The sequence below is a fragment of the Notechis scutatus genome, chromosome Z (assembly GCF_049901735.1).
Source record: "Notechis scutatus isolate UNSWTSFEM ecotype Mainland chromosome Z, rNotScu1.2, whole genome shotgun sequence".
NCBI classification, from domain to species: domain Eukaryota; kingdom Metazoa; phylum Chordata; class Lepidosauria; order Squamata; family Elapidae; genus Notechis; species Notechis scutatus.
Genome location: NC_142025.1, coordinates 137,156,700 through 137,182,008, shown reverse-complemented (window position 1 = coordinate 137,182,008; position 25,309 = coordinate 137,156,700). Strand labels below are relative to the sequence as shown.

At 41.3% G+C, this 25,309-nt stretch overlaps 1 protein-coding gene across 1 annotated transcript; it reads right to left on the bottom strand.

The window, feature by feature from the left end:
• Positions 1-13,111, bottom strand: TNNI3 (troponin I3, cardiac type). The gene is made up of 7 exons (XM_026677598.2): positions 12,941-13,111; positions 11,734-11,775; positions 10,783-10,914; positions 9,891-9,980; positions 3,621-3,797; positions 1,534-1,645; positions 1-485 (listed from the first exon to the last, which is right to left on the bottom strand). The coding sequence occupies exons 3-6, from the start codon at positions 10,906-10,908 to the stop codon at positions 1,544-1,546; spliced, it is 495 nt and encodes a 164-aa protein (XP_026533383.2). The 5' UTR covers positions 10,909-10,914; positions 11,734-11,775; positions 12,941-13,111; the 3' UTR covers positions 1-485; positions 1,534-1,543.
• Positions 13,112-25,309: the final 12,198 nt, after the last annotated feature.

Below are 25,309 nucleotides of genomic sequence, written 5' to 3'. Positions count from 1 at the left end.
GAAGAATTGAGTTGTTTTAATGAGAACAGAGGCACTGAGCAAATTCAAAATCTAAAGCAGGGCGCCTCCAACCTTGGGAACTTTAGGACTTGTTGATTTTAACTACCAGAATTCCCCAGCTGGCATGGACAGCTGGAGAATTCTGGGAGTTAAAGACTGAGGATTTAAAGTTCCCAAGGTTGGACTACTCCTGGTCTAAAGCATATCTTCTGCAGGATTTCTGAAGCCCATCCAGACTTGGTGGCACCCAACCTGCTCCTTATACTATCTATACAACCATTGCATACTTCAAGTTTTAAACACATTGTTCTTGTGGTGAGGGTCAGAGCTAAGAAGCTCCCCAAAGCATCAGAAAGAGAAACTACAGTTTGCAGAACAAAATTCCAAGGTGAGGTTTTGGCTCCAATGATGAATGTGGTCAGCGGATGAGGTTTCACAAGGGATTGATAGCATCTACAGATCAGAAATCACACAGGAAACCCCACCTGAAAAAAAGGGGGAAAAAGGGGGGAGAGACAAAGATAGGAGAAAGTTTACGAAACTGTTCTGAACAACCGTGCCCTAGTTTGCAAGGGTCTGCAACCTCTCATCACCCAGAAGAAAAACACTTTTCTAAAGTTCTCCCTATTTAGGATTGTTATGCAAAATTGGACTAATGTAGCAAAAGTGCTTGGGAATTATAAGGACTGTTAGGATACAAGTAGTCCTCGGCTTGCACAAACAATTGAGCCCAACCTTTATGTTGCTAAATGAGACAATGATTACGTGATTTTTGCCCCAGGTTATGAGCATCTTGCTACATTTGTTAAGTGAATCAGGGCAGTTGTTAAGTTAGTAACAGGGTTGTTAAATGAATCTGGCTTCCCCATTGAACTTTGCTTGTCAGAAGGTCGCAAAAGGTGATCGCGTGACCCTGGGACACTGCAACCTCCATAAATATGAGTCAGTTGCCAAGCATCTGAATTTTCATCATTGGTATGCTGCAATGGTCATAAGTGTGAAAAATGGCCATAAATCACTTTTTTTCAGTACCGTTGTAACTTTGAATGGTTGCTAAATGAACTGTTGTAAGTCGAGGACTACCAGTAGTATGGAAAAATTGGATAAGGATCAGTTGTAAATGGCCTTGTTTGGTGCTGCTGCAACTTTAAATACTCACTAAACAAATGGTTGTAAGTTGAAGATCAGGGGTGGTCTTCAGCAGGTTCTGACCAGTTCTGGAGAACCGGTAGCGGAAATTTTGAGTAGTTCAGAGAACCGGCCAATGCCATCTCTGACTGGCCCCGCCCCCATCTATTCTCTGCCTCCCATTGAGTCCCAGCTGATTGGCTGGGCCTTCTTTGGTTGCCCTGCACAGGAGAACAGAGCTGGAAAGCAGGTTAGTGGGGAGGGAATGGAGATTTTACAGTATCCTTCCCCTGCCACGCCCACCAAGCCACACCTACAGAATCAGTAGTAAATTTTTTTGAATCCCACCACTGCTGAAGACTATTTGTATTTCAATGCATATATCTCCAAAGGAATTTCTCTCACCTTGTATGCCTCAGGCTTGCCCTGCAACCGAGGTCTCAAATATTTTCTTGCGCCCTTCCATGCCGCTCAGAGCATCGATATTCTTTCTCCAATCACCTACTTCCCGATTCTCCTGTTGGGGGGGGGGGAGGGAGACCAAGGGTCAGGAAATCAGTGAAGTCCTAGGCTTTGTGAGTGGAGTAACATGCCCTGTTAGTTCATTTATGTTTTTATTTCTTTGAGCTCAGAGCAGCTTTATTTTATTTTATTTTTTATACAAACTTTATTAATTTTATCAATTAAAACAAAACAAACATAGAAAGAATTAAAAGGCCTTCAACAATGACAGGCTGTGGTTTTTCATTTGTAACATTATTTTGTGCAATATTTACAACTAAAATATGTGAATATATATTTACTACAACTACTGCTTATCTTCTTTTACTGTTTACTATGTAATCTGTCTTTGCTCAATCCATTCATACCAATATTCCCAAATCATATAGTACTCTGATAATTCCTTGTCCTTTAAAGCTAGGGTTAGTTTGTCCATTTCTGCACAACTCATTATCTTTTGGATTACCATTTCCTCTGGGGAAGTGTAGGGCTGTTTAAACAGCTCTCCTTCCTCATATTCTTTCCTACATCAGCTCCATGTAATTGATTGGGAGACAGTGGCCGGTCCCCAGGTCCCTCATGGAGCTTCCAAAGCTGAGAATGGTCTACAGTCTGGATTTCTATGCTCTTAGTACATCACTGTGACCACTATTCCACAGAAGCCCAGGTTCCCCTTTGATTCATGGAATCATCAAAGTAAACCATAGAACTGTTAATGAATGGAATTCCCTTCACAGCTAAGAGAGGTTCATACTGTTGAGAATGTTCTTCTCTATATCCCCAAATTTGGAAAGGTTACTTGTGCCCAGTGATATAGTTGGACGTTCCTGAATTTTGCACTGTTCAGTTCTCCGGACGAGACCAAAGGGATCTCTCTTGTTATGAGAAATCTTTCCACCTTTTCTAAGCTGCAGTCTTGGTTGGATAAGTTACTCAGACTGAAGAAATGAGCTGCACTATTACATGTGTTCTTGAAATGCAGAGGTTTTTCAAAAATCAAAATCAACTCAACTATTTCCCTTTCCCCAGGTAGATTTTATACACGTTCCTTTATACCAGGGTTTCCCAACCTTGACAACTTTTAAGATGCACAGACCTCAATTCCCAGAATTCCCCAGCCAGAGTGACAAGGACTGGGAAATACTGGAAGTTTTGAAGTCCACGTGTCTAAAAATTGCTATGGTTGAGAAACCCTGCTTTATACCCTTGCAAAAAAGTTTTGCAAGGCTGTCCTCCAGGAAGGACTAAAAAAATAAATAAATATAGTGGTCATAATACATATGAAAATGACTTTTTGTATTGTTTTGGCTGCCATCTTGACTTTTTTGACCCCTTGCCTGTGACCTTTCTTGCAGCTTTGGAAGTAGTGTTGAATTTGTTATGAAAACCAGGAATTGGAGAAAGGACTCACAGGGCATCTAAATTGACTTTCTTCCTCCCAAGTGAATTTTAAGATTGCTATTTATGAGTAACAAAAATAAAAGGTTGCTACAGTAATGGTAAAATGTAGCCCAACGTGCCAAAAACTAAATTTAAGACTTTGACATACGTCACTGATGGGAAATTTGTGCCTGGAAATTATTCACCACCAATGAATGATCAGTCAGGCTGTAAATAAATAAGCAGACAAGTATGCAGAGTTTGAGCAATTCAGTCATCTCAGAACTTCATCCACTCCACAAAGATCTTAGAATTTTTGGAGGCCACAAGGAGATGTAACACCCCATTTATGGTCTGCAGAGCCTCCACAGAAGAGGCTTGAGGGACAAAATATATTCAAACTATCTGAAAGGAATAATTTTGTTCTTTTGGGGTGTGTGTGAGAGTTTAAATAACTCTTTATCCATTCAAAACCCAACTTTAAAGCCTCTGCCTAACAAAAATTGCCCACTCTTTTCCTAAACGAAAGAGACGAATGACTCTGAAGCTACCATCTGTCCACTTCCTCTTCCCTCCCTCTCATTCTTGGCTGCTGATCCTTTCAGTCTCACCTTCTCTGTGTCATCTTTCTTGACCTGTTTCAGGTTGGCCCGCAGATCCATAGAGACCTTGTGCTTGGAGCCAAGCAAGGCCTGCATCATGGCATCAGCCGAGAGACGCACCCGGCGAAGAGCAGGGCGCTTAAATTTGCCTCGCAGGTCAAAAATCTTCTGGTTCAAATCTTGGATCTGGAATCAGAATGGACAGCCTGTTAACACATTTGAAATCTAGGAGCAGCCAGGCACCAAATTCACTTTGTCATTTTCCCCAACTGGATGGTCTCCAGATACCTAGATGGGGTGATTGTGACTGGGAATTCTAGTCTCAACACATCTGAAAGTTGGGGAAAGCAAAGTTATATGAAGAAAACTTCAGTTAGGAGTGAGATGTCCTTCCAGATTTCCTCAAACATTTCCATAAGCTGTCTTAAATAAAGAGAATTCTGAAACTGTAAATCAGTAGTTCTCAATCTCAGCAATTGAAAGAAGTGTGTACTCCAGCTCCCACAATTCTCCAACCAGAAGACACGAGAGAATTAAAACCCACACATTTTATAGTTGACAAGTTTGTTGAGCGCTGTCCTAGAAAGATCGTGAGGGCTGCTGGGTTTCACTCTCTCCACTCACTAGCACTGATGAGGTTATCTAATATGGCAATGAAACGTTTGCAAGCAAACAATCAAGTTCACAGAGTACCAAGAACTCCGAAGATGGGGATGAGAGTTTGTTCTCTCAGCTTGTGGGTTGGTTTCCAAACATTTCATTACCAGGCTAGGTAACATCTTCAGTGGAGTTGAAGGATTTGAGATCGTGGCATATGACTGTGAGGTGGTATTCATAGATCCTGATTTTTAATTGACATGATGTTTGCCCCACATAGAATTAGTTGCAATGACTATAGTTGGATTTTGTAGATTATACATTGTTTTTTTCATCCTTTTGCATCTTGTCTTTGGTTCTGGATAATTTCTGGTGGAGTGTGGCTGTGGGTTTGTGGGCTATTGCTATTCCTAGGGAGTGGAGGATTCTGTCAAATCTTTAATCTCTACCCACATCAACAACAAACAGCACCAGTTTGATTGGAGCAACACAAAAATCATCAGCCATGCTAGAACTGTATTTGTAAGAATTGGAAAAATGAAAAAATACCTATGCAGGAGGAAGTTATTAAGAAAATTATGGACTGTGCTGAAATGAGCAAATTGACATTCGAAATTAGAGAACAAGAAGTTAAACAATTTTATATGATATGGGACTTATTTTATCAATGATTAGATAAAAAGACATGGTAATGAAATAGACTAAGTTTTGTAATAGAAGATCAATAGATTGATATAGAATATAATACAAAATATATAACCATTGGATAAATGTATAATATAAATTTATAATCAAATCTAGAATATCTCGTATAAAATGATGGAATAATAGTTTAGTCAAATGAATTATTAATAACTGATAAACATATAAGCATATACTAGATTGACAATTTGAGAACCTATATAACTTGTGAGTAAGGACTATGAAAGGATAGCCCAAAAGATTTGTAACCAACTGACACACTGTATGTATATAATTGGAAGATGGTTTTTATGTTTTTAATGTTTTTTTCTGTATATGCTTGTCTTAAAAAATAAAAATCTTTAAAAATAAAATAAAATAAAATGTTATGTCAATTAACTCATGAGCGTGGCAGGGAGGGGGTTTAGCATGGCTGATTTTATATATATATATATATATATATATATATATATATATATATATATATATATATATATATATATATATATATATATATATATATATCTTTGGTTATTCGGTTCTCTCCCGCGTAAGATTCAAAGTATCTAGGCAACGTTTGGCGAGGTCCCACTCGCCATCTTCAGGCTGGTGCTTTCGGCTTAGTGCCAGTGCAAGCAGGCAATCCACATACAAATACCCCGAGAACCTCAGAAATATATATATATATATATATATATATATATATATATATATATATATATATATATATATATATATATATATATATATATATATATATATATATATATATGGATCTTTGGTTATTCGGGTTTTCTCCCGCGTAAGATTCAAAGTATCTAGGCAACGTTTCGGCGGGTCCCACTCGCCATCTTCAGGCTGGTGCTTTCGGCTTAGTGCCAGTGCAAGCAGTGTGTGACCGGAGCTGCCATCTCTCTATATACAAGTGGTGGGGGATGGTGTGCTGGGCTGGTTGGCTGTGCTGCAGCCTCTTGATTGGTTGATGGAGTTGATGTTGGTATAATGGGCTGTGTAATGGCCTTTTGTTGTAGAGATATCCTGGATCTTGTGCTGTCATCTCCTGGGTCGTTAGCCTCTTGTGTTTTAACGGCTTGGGTAATGGGTTGTGTGATGGGCTTGTGAGTTCTTTTGTTGTGGTATCCTGGGTCTTGCGTTGTAATCTCCTGGGTCGTTTGTGTTTTGATCTCTTTTCGATTAGCCTCCTGTGTAGTAACAGCTTGGGTAATGGGTTGTGTGATGACCTTGTGAGATTTATTGCTGTGGTATCCTTGGTCTTGTGCTGTGATATCCTGGGTCATTTGCTGTGTTGTGACTTCTTGAGTTCTTGAGGTGTAATTTCTTGAGTTTTCTGATGTGATGTCCTGAGCGGGTGGCTGTGATGTAGCATTTTGGGTTTTAATATGGCTTTGAGTTTGGGGTCTGGGTCTGTGTTCGTTTGGCTTCGAGTTCGTGGTCGTGCCACATCTTCATGGTGGGGGTCAGTTCGCTTCATGTATGGTTCAGAGGAGTTTGAAGTGGGTAGTGATGCAGCTGCAGTGCGGCTTCTGGTCTGTGGTCGTGTCTCATCTTCTGTGTGGGTGTGAGTCTGATTTTTACGTGGAAGTGTGGTGGTGGCATCTTGTGTGGCCCTCATGGGTGTGGGTCTGGTGTCATTTATCATGTTGGGTACTCGTCTGTTCATGAGGGCGGGTTTCCAAATGGCTGGTAAGCGGGAGGTGTCATCTCTTTTATTCATGCTGTGTGGGCGTTTTTCTATCTCTATGGCTTCTCTGATTATTCTGCTGCTGTGGTGTTCAGTTTTGGCGATAGTTCTGGTATTTTTAAAGTCAATCTCATGTCCTGTGGCTTTGAGGTGTTGGACCAGGGAAGAGGTCGGTTCTTCTTTTTGATTGAGTTCTTATGTTCTTCAACGCGTGCACTTATTCTTCTGTTAGTTTGTCCAATGTATGTGGTGAGGCAGGCAGTGCAGGGGATTTCATATACTCCTTGGTTTTCTAACTCGATTTTGTCTTTAGGGTTTCTTAGGATGGTGGATATTTTTCTGTTTGTGCAGAATGCTGTTTTAATGTTGTGTTTTTGGAGGATCTTGCTGATTTTGTCTGTAGTGCCTTTTATATATGGGAGGAGGGCTTTGCCGTTCTCTTGTTCTCTGTCTTGGATTTTGGTTGGGGTTTCTTTTTGGATTAGGTGGGTGATCTTCTTTCTTTGAAATCCATTGGCTGTTAGTACGTTGGTGAGAGTGTTTAGTTCGGTTTTTTAGGTGTTGTTCATCAGCTAAGCATTTTGTTCTGGAGATGAGTGTCTCAGCTACGGAATTGATCTGTGCTGGGGGGTGGTGTGAGAGTGCGTGTAGATAGCGGTTTGTATGTGTTTTCTTTTGGTAGATGGTGTGTCCTAGGGAGCCATTGGGTTTTTTGTATACCAAGACATCTAGGAAGGGAAGTTGATTGTTAGCTTCTGTTTCCATGGTGAATTGTATTTTGGGGTGTAAGCTGTTGAGGTGTGTGAGGAAGTTGTTCAGTTTTTCTTTCCCGTGTGGCCAGATTATGAAGGTGTCATCTACGTATCTGAGCCAGAGTTTGGGTTTGTGATCATATTTTTCTAGAGCTTGTGTTTCAAAGTGTTCCATGTAGAGATTTGCGATGACAGGTGAGAGGGGTGATCCCATCCCCCACCACTTGTATATATAGAGAGATGGCAGCTCCGGTCACACACTGCTTGCACTGGCACTAAGCCGAAAGCACCAGCCTGAAGATGGCGAGTGGGACCTCGCCGAAACGCTTGCTAGATACTTTGAATCTTACGCGGAGAAAACCCGAATAACCAAAGATCCATATATATATATATATATATATATATATATATATATATATATATATATATATATATATATATATATATATATATATATATTTCTGAGGTTCTCATGGGTATTTGTATGTGGATCTTTGGTTATTCGGGTTTTCTCGTAAGATTGGAAGTATCTAGGCAACATTTCGATGAAGTCTCATTCATCATCTTCAGGCTTGTGTCTTCGGCTCTGTGCTTCTCAGAGTGCTTACTCTGAGCTTACTCTGAGAAGCACAGAGCCGAAGACACAAGCCTGAAGATGATGAATGAGACTTCATCAAAACGTTGCCTAGATACTTCCAATCTTACGTGGGAGAAAACCCGAATAACCAAAGATAGATATATAGATATATAGATATATAGATATATAGATATATAGATATATAGATATATAGATATATAGATAGATCTATCTATCTATCTATCTATCTATCTATCTATCTATCTATCTATCTATCTATCTATCTATCTATCTATATAAAATCAGCCACGCTAAACCCCCCGCCACGCCACGCTCAATGAAGCATGGCACTCCACACTGATACTGACACCCTCTAAATTCCACTGAAGATGTTACCAATCTGGCAACAAAATGTTCAGAAACCAACCCACAAGATCGGAGAATGAACCTTCACCCTCAAGCTACAGATATTTGCCACTATTGCAAATTCTGAAGATGTAGGTTTCATGATGTGTGAAAGAGCTGAGGATTTTGTAGGTGCGTTTGAAAATAGAAACCTATAGGTTGGTGATAACTGCATGCAAGATAAAAAAATATTCTTAATTCTAGATGATATGAATAGATGGTACAAATGCAGTAACAGAATGACAGAAAAAGTGATTGGGGCAATCTGATCCCTAAGAATGAATGAAAATGGTGGCTGCTTAGATCTTCTTCTAAGATCTTAAGTCTTAGAAGATCTAAGAAAAATTAGATTAGTGAAAGAAACAAGGTGTCAATATATTCTGAAGGTGGGACAGGCTCTCACTAATATCAAGTGTGGAACTTGGGGGGAAAATAGACGTGATAGAAAAGAAATGAGTCTAGAAATAGAAGAGCTGGCTCTGAAGAAATGTGGACTGAATGGAAAAGTGAATAATCAGTATGGAAAAGTACACTGAGATGATTGGTCACATACAGAAAATGAATGAGAATTTACCTGCAGAATAAAGAAGAGTAAATGAGTGAGGAGAAAGAGAAGGCTGGGAAATCCATGACTGAATCCATGAGGGAACTGACCAGATCCTCAAAAATGGAGAGATGAAAATTGTGAATAGTCAAAATGTAAAGCAACAAGTGGACATGGTGGAAGAACTAGAATGCTTTTCAAGGATTGAACGATGTGGAGAGATACAGTGAATGTTGCTGAGGCAAACTAGGTTTGTCTAGATCAGGTGTCAAATTCTGTTTCATTGAGGGCCGCATCAGGGTTGTGTTTGACCTCGGTGGCTGGTGGGGGGGAGCTGGCTAAGGTGGGCATGGCCAGCTTGATGTCACTCATTGAGGCTCCATTTTCATCCACGATGGCCCTCCCGGGGTCTGTTTATGCTGGCAGAAGGTTGCAGGAGGCCATCACGGACCAAAATGGAGCCTGGGAGGGCCATGCACAGCCCTCCCAAGTTCCCTTTTCACTGGCAGAAGCACCATGGGCCGGTCCTTTGCTGTTTCCAGGGCGGGCCTGCGGGCTAGATCTAAGCACTCCACAGGCCAAATCTGACCCCCAGGCCTTGAGTTTGACACCCCTGGTCTAGACTCCCTTTTATTCTTCTTTCTCATGTCGTTTATTTCTTTCGCTTATTATGTCTTACTCTTTTTCTGCAATTGCAAACCTAGCGCAATGGGCATAATGTCGTTGTCTTTAAAAGCCACCCTTCTTCCCAAGAACATCAGAGCAGCATACGTTCCATCTTTTCCTGATTTGATTTACCCAATGGCCCTAAGTGATTTTTTTTTTTTTAAGCTGGGAGAAAAAGACAACACTGTGTTTTGCATTTCCCTAATTGCTGTCATTAAAATGCCAGGTTCCATTGGCTAAATCCATCATCTGAAATACATTGAGCTCTTTTTCTATCTTATATGATCAGGATCCACAAGTGATATCCTGTAAAGACGATTGCGGCCCAGATCCCACCCAAGGTTCAAAAGCTCACCTCATTGATGCTCTTATTGACCCGGGCCTCCATGTCATAACGCTCCTCATCAATTTTGTCAATTTGCCTATGCAGCTGCCGACACAATTCCTATAGTAAACCAGGTAGTATAAGACAATCAAACATCAGATTCAAGTCTAATAAAGAGCAGGGTGTACCTGAACAAGTGCAAAGTTCATTTTCGAGGCTATTGAGAGATGGACCACATAACTGACTTTTAAAGACATTAACCACTTGAATCAGAATGGTCCAACTGGAGAAAGAAAAAGTCAACAATTTTGAAACACTCCAATATCTCCAGGTATGCTGGAGATTTAGTTTCCATTAATAACCACTATTATACATTTTACTCAAAGCTAAGACATCTCTTAGAATACCCAATCAGCTACCCTTCCAGTTGTGTTGTCCTACAAACCCCATGCCCACTTCATATACCTGGAGTGCAACTGTTTGAAGAAAGCTAATTTTGAACATCAGCTTACATGACAATTTTAATTCGGTGGCTTCTTCTAAAGTAATGTTGCCCCTCAAAGTAAATGGAATGTTAATTATGTTGCAAGTGAAGGGATCCCAACTGTTGCTTGAGAGCTGCTGGTGCAAAGCAAGTTGTGCAGCAAATGCATAATGCTCTCCTCAAGGAGCTCATTGCCTTCTTTAACAAAAGCCAACATCTAAGCTAGTTTATCCTGAAGATCAAAGACATACTTTAGAGTTTTCCTTTCATCTGCTATCTGTCTTTACCTTTCTTCAAACTAGAGACTTTTCATGGAAAATCCAACACATCTGGAAAGCAACTGTTCAGAGAAGGCTAATTTCACTAAACCCAAGAAGCAGGTCTTCTCCAATTTGATCCTCTTTCTCACTCCTTCATTCTCCCCACTTCTATGCTGACCTGTAGTTCCGTAAGGCTGAGTCCTGCCACTTCTAAGGCGACACAGCGGTCGGAGAGAAACCGCTCCTTGTCCTGGGAGCGTTCTTCTTCTTCCTTTTCCATTTCCCTCTTAGCCACTTGGAGCATCAATGACTGGGTGAAAAGACAAGAATTTGGGTCAATAAGCTGGGTCACTTATATCTTCCTTGTGTTCCTTCAACCTGATGAATATACCGCGGCTTAAGCTAGCTCTTCCCTTCCAAGGAACTCTGCTGAAGCATGGATGGACCCCAAGAATGGTGGCCATATTAATCCAAGAATTTTGGGAGCTGAATCACAGATCTGGAGGGCATTCACTTTGGGCAAGTCCATTTTGTCAAGTGTTCCTTCCTGCCAAATATTTGCATCAAATTCGTGTGTGGGGTGGTTGTGGTTATCTGGGTGTTCTCTTCTCTTGGAATCTGATCTACTGCGCTTCTTTTCCACCAGGGTCTATATACTACACATAGTCCTCGACTTACAATTGAGTCCCCAAACCTCTGTTGATAAGCAAGACAGTTGTTAAGTTAGTTTTGACCCATTTTATGACCTTTCTTGCCATAACTGTAAAGTGAATAACTACTGTTGTTAAGTTAATAATAAGGTCGTTAAATGAATCTAACTTCCCCATTGGTTTTGCTTGTCAGAAGGTCGCAGCTGTCAAGGATACATGGCAGTTGCCAAGTGTCCAAAGTTTGACCATGTGACCACAGAGATGCTGCAAAAATTGTAAGAGTGAACAAGAGTCATAAGTCATTTTTTTCAGTGGCTTTGTGACTCCAAATGATCATTAAACGAATGGTTGTAAATCAAGGACTACAAGTACTATGTTTTGCATTCCAATCTCCTAGAAACTTGCCGGATGTGTCCCCAGAAGTGTTTAGCACCTTGTGCCCTTTTCTAAGTGTACCAATACCCAGAAGCTCACTTTACCTTGAGTTGCAATTTCCGAGAAGCTGATATCTTGCATTTTATCTGTGGTGGAACAAAAGAAGAGAGATTAAGAGGCATATTTCACACTCCGGAAGGATGATGCTTAGTGGAACTTCCTAAATTTACAGTGGTAACTGCTTATCCTCCACAACATGTGGAGCAGTTTAATAGAAAAGGAAAGAAACAATCAACTGATTTGGTTTAGGGCTGGTTAGTGCAGATAAAGTGACAAATTTCCAAAGGAAAAACCACAGCCGATTAGAAGAAGGGAGAGATAGGAAATAGAATATAATCTGCTTTGTCCAGCAGGTTTAATTTCTTTCTAAATGAATAACAGATGGGATCAGTTTAAATGAAGTGTGTCTAACCTTGGCAATTTTAAGACCTGTGGACTTCAACTCCCAGAATTCCCCAGCCAGTGCTGGGGAATTTTGGGAGTTGAAGTCCATAAGTTAGGTGGTTGGACACCCCTGGTCTAAATTAACTCACACCTAGAGACTGTTGGAATTCATTGTTGGGGTTTATTTCTCTGCAACATCTATAGTAGTATTCAGCCAGTAGATGGCAGTATTTTCAAGTTTGGATCTATGATATATACTCTAGTCTATGCTCTTTTGTTCTGAGTTTTCTGTTTCCAGTTACAGTTATATAGTTGAGCAGTAAAGCACATGGTGACTGTACTTTTTGTTTGCTCTGTATGGTGCTTTATATAAACTGAATTTCTAACAGAGACCATTTTGAAAATATCACATATCCTCCATGTTTTTGAAAGATTTGAGCAGATTTTAAGGAGCAGAAACATTCTGAAATGAGAAGGAAATTTGAGATGCTAAGCATGAAGACTGGACACCCAATTTTCTGATTCTGTGACAGAAAATGCACAAAGGAGAGCATCGATCTGAAATAGAGCAGACCAATGTGTTCAACTTCTAAATTGCACTTTGAGCTTGCACTGGGAGGGACATGCAAATTTATCCTGACTTTGTATTGTTTCCCATGCAGGCTGATAAATTTACATTGCTCTCTGAAAACACACAGAGACACACATACACAGACACAAACACAAGGTGCTATATTGTTTTCCTTTCTGCATTTCTTCTCCCTTTGGGTCTCCCTTTGATTTTCTGAGCCCCTCATTCTTAATTTTGCCCTGGATATTTCTGCATTTCTGTTTTTCAATCCAAGTGGAAAGGAGACCAGCACTTACCTTGTCGTGCGGCTCAACGGCGTAGGCCCGGTAATTGGCAGATGATTTTCGGCGTAGGGGAGGCACCGTTGCAGGAGGAGGGGCAGGTTTGGGAACCACCGGCGCCTTCTTTGTCTCCACAATGGTCTCCTGTGTTTCCTCCTCCTCTATGTATTCTTCCTCTTCCTCTTCCTCATACTACAGATTTAAATAATGTATTATTTCGAAAATGCTTCCTGCAGCCACATTTTAGGACATATAAAGGCCAGCTGCACTTGCTGCTCTGACCCCCAAATTCCACATTTTGAGAGAGGATATTTATGTAAATGAGGGAAATGGAATAAATCTGCTCCTGTTCATTTAAGTACTTTGTATTTTAATTGCTGACTTTCACTGTCCTACAGCTAGTCCTCAATTTATGACCACAATTGGGAACAGATTGCTAAGCAAGGGGGTTGTTAAATGAGTCACACCTAATTTTATAATTTTTTTGGACACAATTGTTAAGGGAATTGCTGCAGTTGTTGAATGAATCATGCAAATCAGCTTGACGTTGCTTGTTGGAAGCCAACCAGGAAGGTTGCAAATGGTGGTCACATGATTCTGGGACATTGCAACTGTCATAAATACATATCAGTTGCCAAGTACTTTAATTTTTGATCAAGTGACCATGGCGATGCCGCCACTGTTATAAGCTTGAGGAGCAATTGTCAATCACTTTTTTCAGTGCCGTTGTAACTTTGAATAAACTAAACAAACAGTTTGAACTAAACAAATGATTGCAACCTGAGGACTACCAATATTTTCCTGACAAATCCTTTTACTTAGAAATACCATACTACATGTACTGACTGTGACCAGATTGGCCTATGCTCAATGTTGGAAATAGCCCTATACTCCACGAGAGGAATTGACAATTCAAAAGATAATGAATTGTGCAGAAATGGATAAATTAACCCTAGCCCTAAAAGATAAAGAATCATCAGAGTATTACACAATTTGGGATTATTGGTATGAATGGATTGAGGGAAGACAGACTATATAGTAAACAGTAAGGAAGATAAGCAGTAATTGTAGTGAATATATATTTGCATAAGATATCAACTGTAAATATCGCACAAAATAATATTATAAATAGGAAACCACAATCTGTCATCGTTGTTGAAACCTTTTAATTTTTTCTTCTATGTTGTTTGTTTTGTTTTAATTGATAAAATCAATAAAGTTCACTTTTAAGAGTGGAGGACTTCAACTCCCAGGAAAAAGAAAAAAGAAATACCATGTGGAAAATTAAAATTGGAAAAGAGAGAAATGCTAATAACAACAATGTATAAGTTTAATTTCTCAACCTCTGCATAGACTGATTTTTGCCACTAGATGGCGCTTGAGTGAGTGGAATTTGAATTTTGGATTTCTTTATGGAACATGACAATACAGGTAGTCCTCGACTTACGACCATAATTGAGCCCAAAATTTATGTTGTTCAGGGAGAATTTGTTAAGTGAGTTTTGCCCCGTTTTACAACATTTCTTGCCACAGTTGTTAACTAAATCACTGCAATTTATAAGTTAGTAACCTGGTTGTTAAGGGAATCTGGCTTTCTCATTGATGTTGCTTGTCAGAAGGTTACAAAAAGCAACCACGTGTCTCTGGGATGCTGCAACGGTCATAAGTATGAACCAGTGACCAAGCATCTGAATTTTGATCACACAACCATGGGGATAATGCAAAAAGATTGTAACTGTGAAAAATGGCCATCAGTCACTTTTTTCCAGTGTCGTTGTAATTTGAACGGTCACTAAAAGAACCGTTGTTAATTGATGACTACCTATACTACAGTAATTTTCTTGGTTTTCCAGATCTGAGCTTCCTCAGAATGGCTTCTGCATTTTTTGCTGTGATTTCATTAGGGTGGGCATATCGATGGACAAAAGGGTGCTTTCGGATACAGTATGAATTTATTTTGGTGTCATGATAGGCCTAAAATGAAGCATACTAGAGCTACCTTGCTCCTATCCGTTGCTCTATACCCGTGATGGCGAACCTATGGCACGCGTGCCACAGATGGCATGCAGAGCCATTTGTGTGGGCACGTGAGCCCCAGCTAAACTTACCTGCACTGAGCATGTGTGTGGCTCCCAGCTGATTTTCGGCCCATTTGAGGCCTTTTTTGGCCTCCCTAAGGCCCGAGGGAAGCCTCTGCAGCCTCAGGAGACCGAAAAATGGGCCTTCCGAAAATACCGGAAGTGCCCGTTTTCAGCCTCTGGAGGGCCTCTGGAGGCTGTTTTCACCCTCCCGGGGACTCAAGGAAAGCCTCTGCAGCCTTTGGAGGCTGAAAAATGGGCCCGTTTCGGCACTTCCAGTATTTTAGCCTCCAAAACCTGCAGAGACCTCCCTCGAGCCTCCAGGAGGGCGAAAACTGCCTCAAACGGGCCAAAAATCAGCTGGGAGGCACGCACATGTGCAGTGCAGGTAAGTTTGGCTGGGGCATGTGCAGTGCAAGTAAAGAGGCACAGGGGTGTTGCACGCACATGCGCAGGGGGGTGGGGCACATTGCCTTCTGGGTGCTGGCACACGAGAGCGCATGCGCCAGTGTGCGCGCAATTTTCGGCATGGGAGCCCAAAAAGGTTAGCCACCACTGCTCTAGACAGCAATGTTTTTCATCCTTGGCCACATTAAGCTGTGTGGACTTCAACTCTGGGAGCTTAAATTGGCCAAAGTTGAGAAACACTGCTCTACAGCAGTGTTTCACAATCTTACCAATCTTTAGACCTGTGGACTTCAACTCCCAGAATTCCCCAACCAGCGTGGTCTACAGCTAATAGTAGCCATGCCAGCTAGGAAGGATGTTAATTGAAGATCTGGGGTCGTCCAATGACAAGCCAAAAATTCAGATGGGGTCCTTTTTTACAATGTTGTCTGGAACTAAATTGCACAGACCCAACCGCCATTATGATTTGTTTGAGGTATTTCTGGACATCCCTGACTCGATATCAAATAGGAATGACAGGGAAAAAGAAATTCAAGAGTGCTTGAACAGAGGTAATTTCTTTTAAAAAATGAAATGTTTAAATATGCTAAGGGAAAAATCTGTACAGGTTGCCATGTATGAAGATGGTTTATTTAATTGGTTTTTTTTTAATGAAGGAACTGGCATTATTTATAGATTTTAATCTGTTGTGACACTGATGACATTTTGCAAAGCTTATCTTAAACTATTTTTTTAAGGAGCTAATGTCTGCCTAGACCCAGCAAAGAAGCTTTTGTCATGTTTATCCTAAGTGACGAAAGGTAAGTGCCTCGCGGCAAGATTCAGAAACCTGATATAGGGCACATTTATTTATGTATTTATTAGATTTTTAAAAATCCTTTATTACTTTATAGGTAACTCAACAGAAATAACGCTTTCTTCTCCTTTTCACAAGAAGAACAACCCTGTGAGTTGGGCTGAGAGAAAATGACTGACTCCAAGTCACCGTGGGACTAGAACATACAGTCTCCTGGTGATTGGCCCAAAGTCACCCAGCTGACTTTCGTGATTAAGGTGGGACTAGAACATACAGTCTCCTGGTGATTGGCCCAAAGTCACCCAGCTGACTTTCGTGAGTAAGGTGGGACTAGAACATACAGTCTCCTGGTGATTGGCCCAAAGTCACCCAGCTGACTTTCGTGATTAAGGTGGGACTAGAACATACAGTCTCCTGGTGATTGGCCCAAAGTCACCCAGCCGACTTTCGTGAGTAAGGTGGGACTAGAACCTAATGTAACTGAATGTAAAAAAACAAAATAATAGTTAGATGAGACCTGGGAGGCCTTCTAGTCCAAACCCCTGCTCAGATAGGAAACCCTACACCAGTGATGGCTTTTCCTAGTCGCATGCCAAAAGTGTGCATGCGCGTATGTGGGCCTGGATCCATAATGCAATGCGTGCGTGACCCCCCAGCGCTGCACACCTCTGTCATGTTCACGTGTCTCCTCTCCATGCATGCGCTGCAGATACCCGACAATCAGATGGCTGGTGGGAGGCACACACACATGCACAGTGGGTCTGTTCCAGGTGACGGCTTACATGCCGGCAGAAATGGCTCTGCATGCCACTTCCGGCACACATGCCATAGGTTGCCATCACAGCCCTACACCATTTCAAACAATCTCTTCTTAAAAGCCTACATTGTTGGAGCATTTGAAACTCCTTTGAGGCAAGTGATTCCACTGGTTAATTGTTCTCACTGTCAGGAACTTTCTCCTTAGCTCTAGGTTGCTTCTCATCTTAATTAGTTTCCATTCATCTTAATTAGTTTCCATTCATTGCTTCTTAATTACTAGACCAAACTGGCTTTCCACATTACTTTTCAGAAAGTGTGTAAGTATAAGGTATTTACTTGCCTGCAATGACTGAACAACTCCAGTACTACAGTAACATTACCCTGGATAATTTACCTTCTACTCAACTCATATGAAGTAAACAGCTTGGCAATGTTTCCCAATTTATTTAAGGCTCTTGAAAGACGAGAGAAAGATGCCCGTATAAAATAAAGGACACTGTTTCTTGCCTATCAATTCTGGTGAAATTGCTTCATTTGTACTTACAGTGATCTCTTCCCTGTGGGAAAAAAACAACGGAAAGATGCAAATCAGGCTGAATAATTCTTCGTTTTGTCTGGTTGCTCCTCCATCCCCCAACACCCTAAGCTGCTTCCTAGCTTCCTCCCCACTGTCAGCATTTTAGTGGGATTGTTTTTAATCTAAGGAGCCTTGTCTGCCAGTTTAAAGAACAGCATTCCTCTGGGGAACTTGAACCCATGCCTTGCTCACTAAACTCCAACAGGATGCACTCTGTACCCCCCTTCCCTCTAGTACATAATGTATGATATCTCCCACTAACATGCCTTTTAAAAGACAAAACTACTCACTCTTCTGCCATCTTGTAAAAGCAACCTTCAGGTCCACTGGAATGAGAGAAGGGGAGAAAACAAGAAAAATACATTATTCATAACTCTTGTCTCTGTCATCTCTCTCTCTCCCAATCATCTTAAATACATAAGCATACACGTACGCACTGTTATATATAATAATATGCATCTTCAATATCTAACCTATAGGGAGCCATTTTGGTGTAGTCATTAAAAACATCAGGGTAGAAACTGGGAGGCCAGGAGTTCTTGCTCTATCTGAGGCACAAAGCCAGTTGGATGATCTTGGGCCAGTTACTTTCTCTCAATCCTAAGAAAGAGGCAATGGCAAACTAATGATTAAAAAAAAAATGTGGAGAAAACTGCAGGGATTTTCTTCAGGCAGTTTCCAAGAGTCAGACATGATTAAAAAGAAGAAAAAAACATCTATCCTGCGTCTAGGTCTCTATCTTTTATTCCTCTCTCTCTCTTTCTCTCTCTCTCTCTCTCTTTCCTCTCCCCTCTCCCTCTCTCTCTTTCCTCTCCCTCTCTGTCCCTTCCACTCCCTCCCTTCCTCCCCCCCTCTTTCTTTCTCTTTCTTTCCTCCCTAAATCACTCCGTTCCTTCCTTCTTTCTCTTATCTATCTACAGGTAGTGTTTGACTTACAACAATTCATTTAGTAACTGTTTGAAGTTACAACAACACTGAAAAAAGTGACACGAGATGTTTTTCATGTCTATGACCATTGTAGCATCGCAATGGTCACATAAATCAGCTGCTTGGCAGCTGACTCATATTTATGATGGTTGCAGTGTTCCAGGGGTCATGCGATCCCCTTTTGCGACCTTCTGAAAAGCAAAGTCAATGGGGAATCCAGATTCACTTAATAGCTATATTACTAACTTAACAATTGCAATGATTCATTTAACAACTGTGGCAAGAAAGGTAATAAAATAGGAAAAAAACTCATTTAACAAATGTCTTACTTAGCAACAGAAATTTTGGGTTCTATTGTGGTTGTAAGTCGAGGACTACCTACACTTTTCTGTTATAGACCAAAAGCTTCTTTCTAATAATAGCATCTTAAAGAGCACCAGTAACACCAGTCATGCTTATCCTTTGTGACTCTCCTTGGATGTCCAGGCAACCTCAGAAATGTTTGCCCTTTGTGAGTGGATGCACCTGTCTATGTGTCTGAATAGCAGAGAAGAAAGCAGCATTTAAAACAAGTTGTGGCAGGTTTTAAGGCAGGCCTAAAAGCAAGCCCTGTCCTTTTGATGTCATTTCAGGCTATTAGGATCATAATCCTGAATATCACACCTGTAACTGCCAATTGGGAGGCAGGGTTGGTGGGAAGGCAATCCACTTTTGACATTCTGTAGGTCTATGGTATGTGAAATACGTATTTATTTGAAGTAATTTATTTTGCTGTTTTACCTCCCCTTCCTCCCTCATCCTCCAAAAAGACTGGCAGAGTTCTTACATAAGAACAGGAGGGAACATTATCCTTTAAGCCTTTTGTTATCACCTTTCAAAGCAAGCTTCTTCAATGTATTTTGGTGTATTTCTATATATGTGTATGTAGGCACGGGTACCCTGGTTGCATTGCTACAATATGCTCACCCAGAAGTAAACCAATACAATTTTAGCTTAAGGTGATATGTGAATTCAGCCAAGAAATAATCTTACATCAGCAGGAATCTCTCCACCAGTCTACCTCATAGGTTGAAGTGATGATTTTATGTGATTATATATGAATAAATGAATGTTCAAATTGAAATGGCCCCTGGTAAAATCTCTCACAAAAATATTGCTAATGATTATTTAGTATGCATTTGCTTCTTCTTACAGACTCACACATCACATTATGACTTGATTTTATAATGTCTGAGCAATATTTAAAGAATTGTACATACCATAAACACGCCACAAAAATGAACAAATTCACTATCATTGGACCATATTTCCTGCATGTCTGCTTAAAATGTTTTAAGGAAGGCTCTCCAAACTTGGCAACTTTAAGACTTGTGGACTTCCAACTCCCAGAATTCCCCAGCCAGCCAGCTAATTTTTGTAGTGTGTTTATGGTATGTACAACTCTTTAAATTAAAATACTGAACAGCTCAGACATTATCAAATCAAGTCATAATGTGATGTGTGACCCTGTAAGAAGAAACAAATGCATATTAAACAATTAATAGCAATATTTTTGTGAGAGATTACCAGAGGCCACTTCAATTTAAACATTTATTTATTTGTGTATAATCATATAAAATCATTCCTTCAACTTCAACCTATGCAAAACATATGAGGTACACTGGTAGAGAGATTCCTGCTGATGTAAGATTATCTTGTGGATGAATTCACATATCACCTTAAACTAAATTTTGGTTTATTTACTTCTGGGTGAACATGCCTGGCTGGTTGGGGAATTCTGGGAGTTGAAGTCCACAAGTCTTAAAAGTTGACAAGTTTGGAAACCCCTGTGTTAGGGGGACAGTTATTGTGTGGTGAGAACTGATTTATGCCTGCGTAACTTATTATGGCTTGGAACTTTAAAAGAACACCGGATCACCTCACATCATCACACACAAAAGACCAAGAGCAAAATCGCTCTGGCTGTAATCAAGAAATTAACTTGTTGTTGTTTTCCAAGTTCAGATTGTGCTTCTCACTCAGGCCCACCAGCAGCCAAGCAATGGCCTTTCTGGAAACTCACATTTGCCCAGACCTTGTATGAGACATCCCGTTATCACTGGAGTAATTTGGGCTGCTAAATTTATGCCGTCTTATCGCTTCAAAAATGGGGCCAGGTCGTTCCACAGGGAAGAGGCAGTGAGCTTTGCAGGCAAAGCACGTGCTCCAAAACCAACAGCAGATGGAAGACTGCTTGTTCGCTCAACTTGATATGGCGTGTGTGCGTGCATGCAGCCACGCAACCGTTTTTAAGGAAAGATGGATTGAGGCTAAATTCACGTCTCTGATTATTTTAAAGCAAGGCTTTTTAAAATAAGATCTCTCTCTCTCTCTCTCAAAGATGATAGTTGGAAGCTGGGCAGAGGGAAGGGGTACAGGCAGAAATCCAGTGAGTGAAAAACAAAAATTACGGAGGCAGCCCTCCCCTTTCTTGGGAGCCTTTATTCTTAGCGTGAGGTGTGAAACGAATCCTTCAGCACTCTTGCAAGAGACATCTGCTGTGAGACTCAGAAATAAAGCCGGAAGGGCCCTGCCCAGCGCTGCTAAGCTGTCTCAAACCTTTGTTATCTCTCTCTTATTCTCTGGCTGATGAAAAGAACAGCACTGCCAATGCTTGTTTGGGCTGAGCCAGTTTGATTCAATGGTTAGGGACTGGGGGGAACCGGAGTCCTAGTCCTATTTTAGGTAGGGAAACCAGCTGGCCTGTTCCTCTCTCTAGAAAGAAGTCAAGGGCAAGATACCTCTCTTGCCGAGAAAACGCAAATGGACGTGTCAGCGAGCAGGTAGTCCCCGACTTACAACAATTCATTTAGTGACCGTTTGAAGTTACAACAGCGCTGAAAAAAACCCCCAGACTTACGAACCCATTTTCCACTCTTATTGACTGACCGTCCCCACGGTCACATGATCAAAACTCGGATGCCTGGCAACTGGTTCGTATTTATGACAAGTTGCAATGGGCCGGGATCACGCGATCGCCTTTTGCGACCTTCTGACCAGCAAAGTCAGATTCATTTAACAACCGAGTTGCTAACTTAACCACAGCAATGATTCACTTAACAACTGTGGCCAGAAAACTCATAAAACGGGGCCACGCTCACTTCACAAGTGCCTCGCTTAGCGACGTAAACGTGGTGGGGCTCCGTTTTGATTGTAAGCCGAGGACTAACCTCTACTTGCCAGGATCAAGACTTACTGAAAACAAAAAAGGATGCCCGTTTAATTTCAGCCAGTGGGGCCAAGGCTAGATCGAAGATTGCTTTGAGACTGAGGTTTGCTGGTGCCCTCCTTCCAAGAAACTGGGTCCCAGTGAGCCTTCCCCTGAGACCCCTTCTGCTGGGGTCATGCCAGATTGCTCTGGCCTTGGCACCTGTCAGAATATACCTAACTCCAATACCCCTCCTACTGTATACTGCAAGATAGCCTTTTCTGGGGCCAGACTGATCAAAAACGATGCCCCTTCCCCATAGTAATATTCCTTATTGGCTTGAAGGGGTCTCGTTGTGGCTGGTTAACAAGGGAACAGGGTAATAATACCCATCGGTCTAGAAAGCAGGAGGAACAAAGACGTAGCGATTAAAGTACAGCAGCAACAAAAATCTCCTCGCAGCCTTTAAAATACATGATTTAGAGTTGAGGAAATTAAATTGTTATTCTATACTGATTGGGTTAACTCTGTTAGAGTGGGGAGGGGGGGGCAATTAGGAACCATGTATTGCATTGATTTTGAATATTCTGTCCACGCACAGGCACAGTTCCCCCACCCTCTCGCATGCTTTATGAAAGTTGCTCTGATCTTCCCTATAGATCAAGAAAGAGCAAAGCATAAGGATGTAACGAACTACGGTACTGCTTGTTTGCTCACTGTCTATTTTTCCAGCCAGAGGGAAGGGATAAATTAGGTCACTCAAAAATCCCCCCTCCACCCCACCAAAGCAACAGAATGGTCTCTTTGATTTACCTGGAAAAGGGGCAGCCAGCAAGGGATCAGCTTCCTGGTAATGTGTGGGCACCGAAGTGGCTGGTGGCTTTTTATAAAGAGAGCTGCCGAGCATCAGCTAAGCCTTTTTAGGGAAGAAGGAGAGAGGAATGCGTTCCTCTGATAAGAATGGCCCTGATATGCCTAAGAGAAGGATGGAAAAGTGGGCAGTGGGATGTGGGGGCGGGGTGGAACTGGCTTAGGTTGACAGAGCCCCAGTAGAAAGGCTGGTATTGGTGAACTGTTGTCTCCAACTCTTTCCTGCACCCCGTCTAAAGCGAGGGGATCCCTACAGTTCACTTAATGACTAAATGATCAATCAAAGTTATAACTGCACTGGGAAAAAAAGTGACTTTATGACCGTTTTTCCACCCTTACACCATCCCTTTGGTCACACGATTAAAATTGGGATGTTTTGCAATTGGTTTGTATTGATGGCATCTTCAATGTCCCGGAGTCACCTGATCACCTTTTTGCGATCTTCTGCCAAGCAAAGTCAATGGGGAAGGCAGATTCACTGAACAACGGTGTTAACGGCAGTGATTTCCTGAAAAGAAAAGTGGTAAAATGGGGCAAAACTCGCTTGACAAATGTTTCACTTAGCAACCCAAAATTGGGGCTCAATTGCGGTCACCTCTCAAGGATTACCTGCTCATTCAAATTCTTGTTCCAAGTTCACCCATGACTTGCAGAAACGATTGGGTGGAGTAAGATTAAGTCCAAAACATGATCTTATAAAACCTTCTTTATGAAAATGCTCTGCACTTGGGATGACCAGGCACATCTGTGCAATCGTAGTCCCAAAGGTGCTTTATCAAGAGGCAACTGGACTTTCTGGTTTTTCTTTCAAGATGTTTAGCTTCTCATCCAAGAAGTTTCTTCAGCTCTGTAGTTTCTGTGTGACTCATGGCCAGTGTGTGCCAAAGACACTTGAGTTACAAGAGATTCACATAAGTGTGGTGACCAACTTTGTCAGCATAGATCAACTATTCTCAGCTTGTCCTCTGGATGTGCCAAGATTAAAACTTTCTGAATTTCCAGTCAAGCATGTCCAATAAGATTCCCATCTTATCTGGAAATTGTAGGAGTTGTAGTCAGGGGTGCCTGCAGGGAGGAAGGCATCAACCAACATGCAGTTTAAATCCTGCCTCTTTGATTGTGGCTGCCATCTTGACTTTTTTTGACTGCTCCTTGCTGCTACCCTGACTGTAACCTTAACTCTTCTGGAGCATTCAAGGGCGTGGAAGAAGCAAAATTCCCCCTTACCTGAATATAAGCTATAAAACACTTCGTGTAGCAGCCGTTTGAAGTTACAATGGCACTGACAAAAGTGACTTATGACATGGTCATGTGATCAAAATCCAGATGTTGGCAACTGACTTGTATTTATGACGGTTGCTGTGTCTCAGGGACATGTGATTAACTTTTGCGACTTTTCTGACAAGCAAATTCAGTGGGGAAACTAGATTCACTAAAGAACAGTGTGACTAACTTAACAGCTGCAGTGGTGGCCAATTGTGGTCGTAAGTCGTGGACTATTTGTACAATGCTGGAATTAAGGCTGGTGACTTTCAGAGCGCATGAAAATGAGGTTGAGAAGATTCATCGTCTGGTTTAGCAGCTGCGCCTGATCCTGCTACCTTGGGAAATGGCACTGCATTTGCCTGCTTCAAATAGTAACATGCTATGATGGAAAAGAGAGCATTCAATTCCTAGAATTGATGTTTTGCCTTGTTTTTTTGTCTTGAATGGATCTGCAATTGGATAGACTGATGTTCCAATCTCCCCAAAGCGTTCTAAGACAAATTAGCTGCCAGTCCAAATTATCTTTTGGGATTATTGAGAAGGAAAAACTTCAGAGGCTACACAGCTTGTCTTGAGCCACTGGGTGAAAGAGCAAGACAAAGCTGTAATTAACAACAGGGCAGGAAAAGTGATTCTCACTCACAGTTTGGTTCTGCAACATCACAACACAGCTCTTAATATTCATTTATTTGGAGGTGCAGTTCTTAAGGACTGCAGTCAGTCCAGAATCTTCTTGATATTTTACCTAGTAAGCAAAATACCCACAAAGACGTTAGAGCAGCATTTTGGAAAGGTTCCTGATTTCAAGGAATCCTCTCCTATTCTCATCAATCTGCCAGATTGTAGAGAAGGTTCACAAAGTATTAGGCTAAACAATGTTCTATTGAGGCTGATTAACCTCATTGTCCCTCTCTGTGAAATGGACATGCAACCATCAGCTTTACCCTGCAAAGGGGTGGGGGGATTAGAAGTAGCAGGTATGCCATCTTTATGAAAAAATTTCATTGTTATCTTCCGCTGCTGGTTTTCCTGTGGAGAAAGCCAAAGGCAACTGTGCATTTGAAACCACTGCCTTGAAATATTTAGGGAATATATCCAGGGAAGAATCCAACAGACTTGATAACACATGAAGAGGTAGACAATTTCCGGCCTGGCTGTTGTGTGAAGGGGCCTGGAGTACAGGATTAAGTTGTTGATATTCCATCTTAAATGAAGCTATCTGACCAATGTTGAGGTACTAAAAGAATAGTCTACCATGTCTAGGGGTAAGAAGCAAGTTATACTGTATATGAGTGCATATAAAATTATTCCCTGCATCCGACAGATAAGCAGTATTTCTCAACCTTGTGAACTTTCAGAAGTGTGGACTACCAACTTTGGGAAGAGAATTCTGGGAGTTGAAGTCCACACACCTGAAAGTTCTCAAGGTTGAGAAACATTAGATAAGACTGTCTCAGAAATAAATATACATTCTCTTTCTTTCTTGATTTGACAACAAACTGATCAACAAACATAG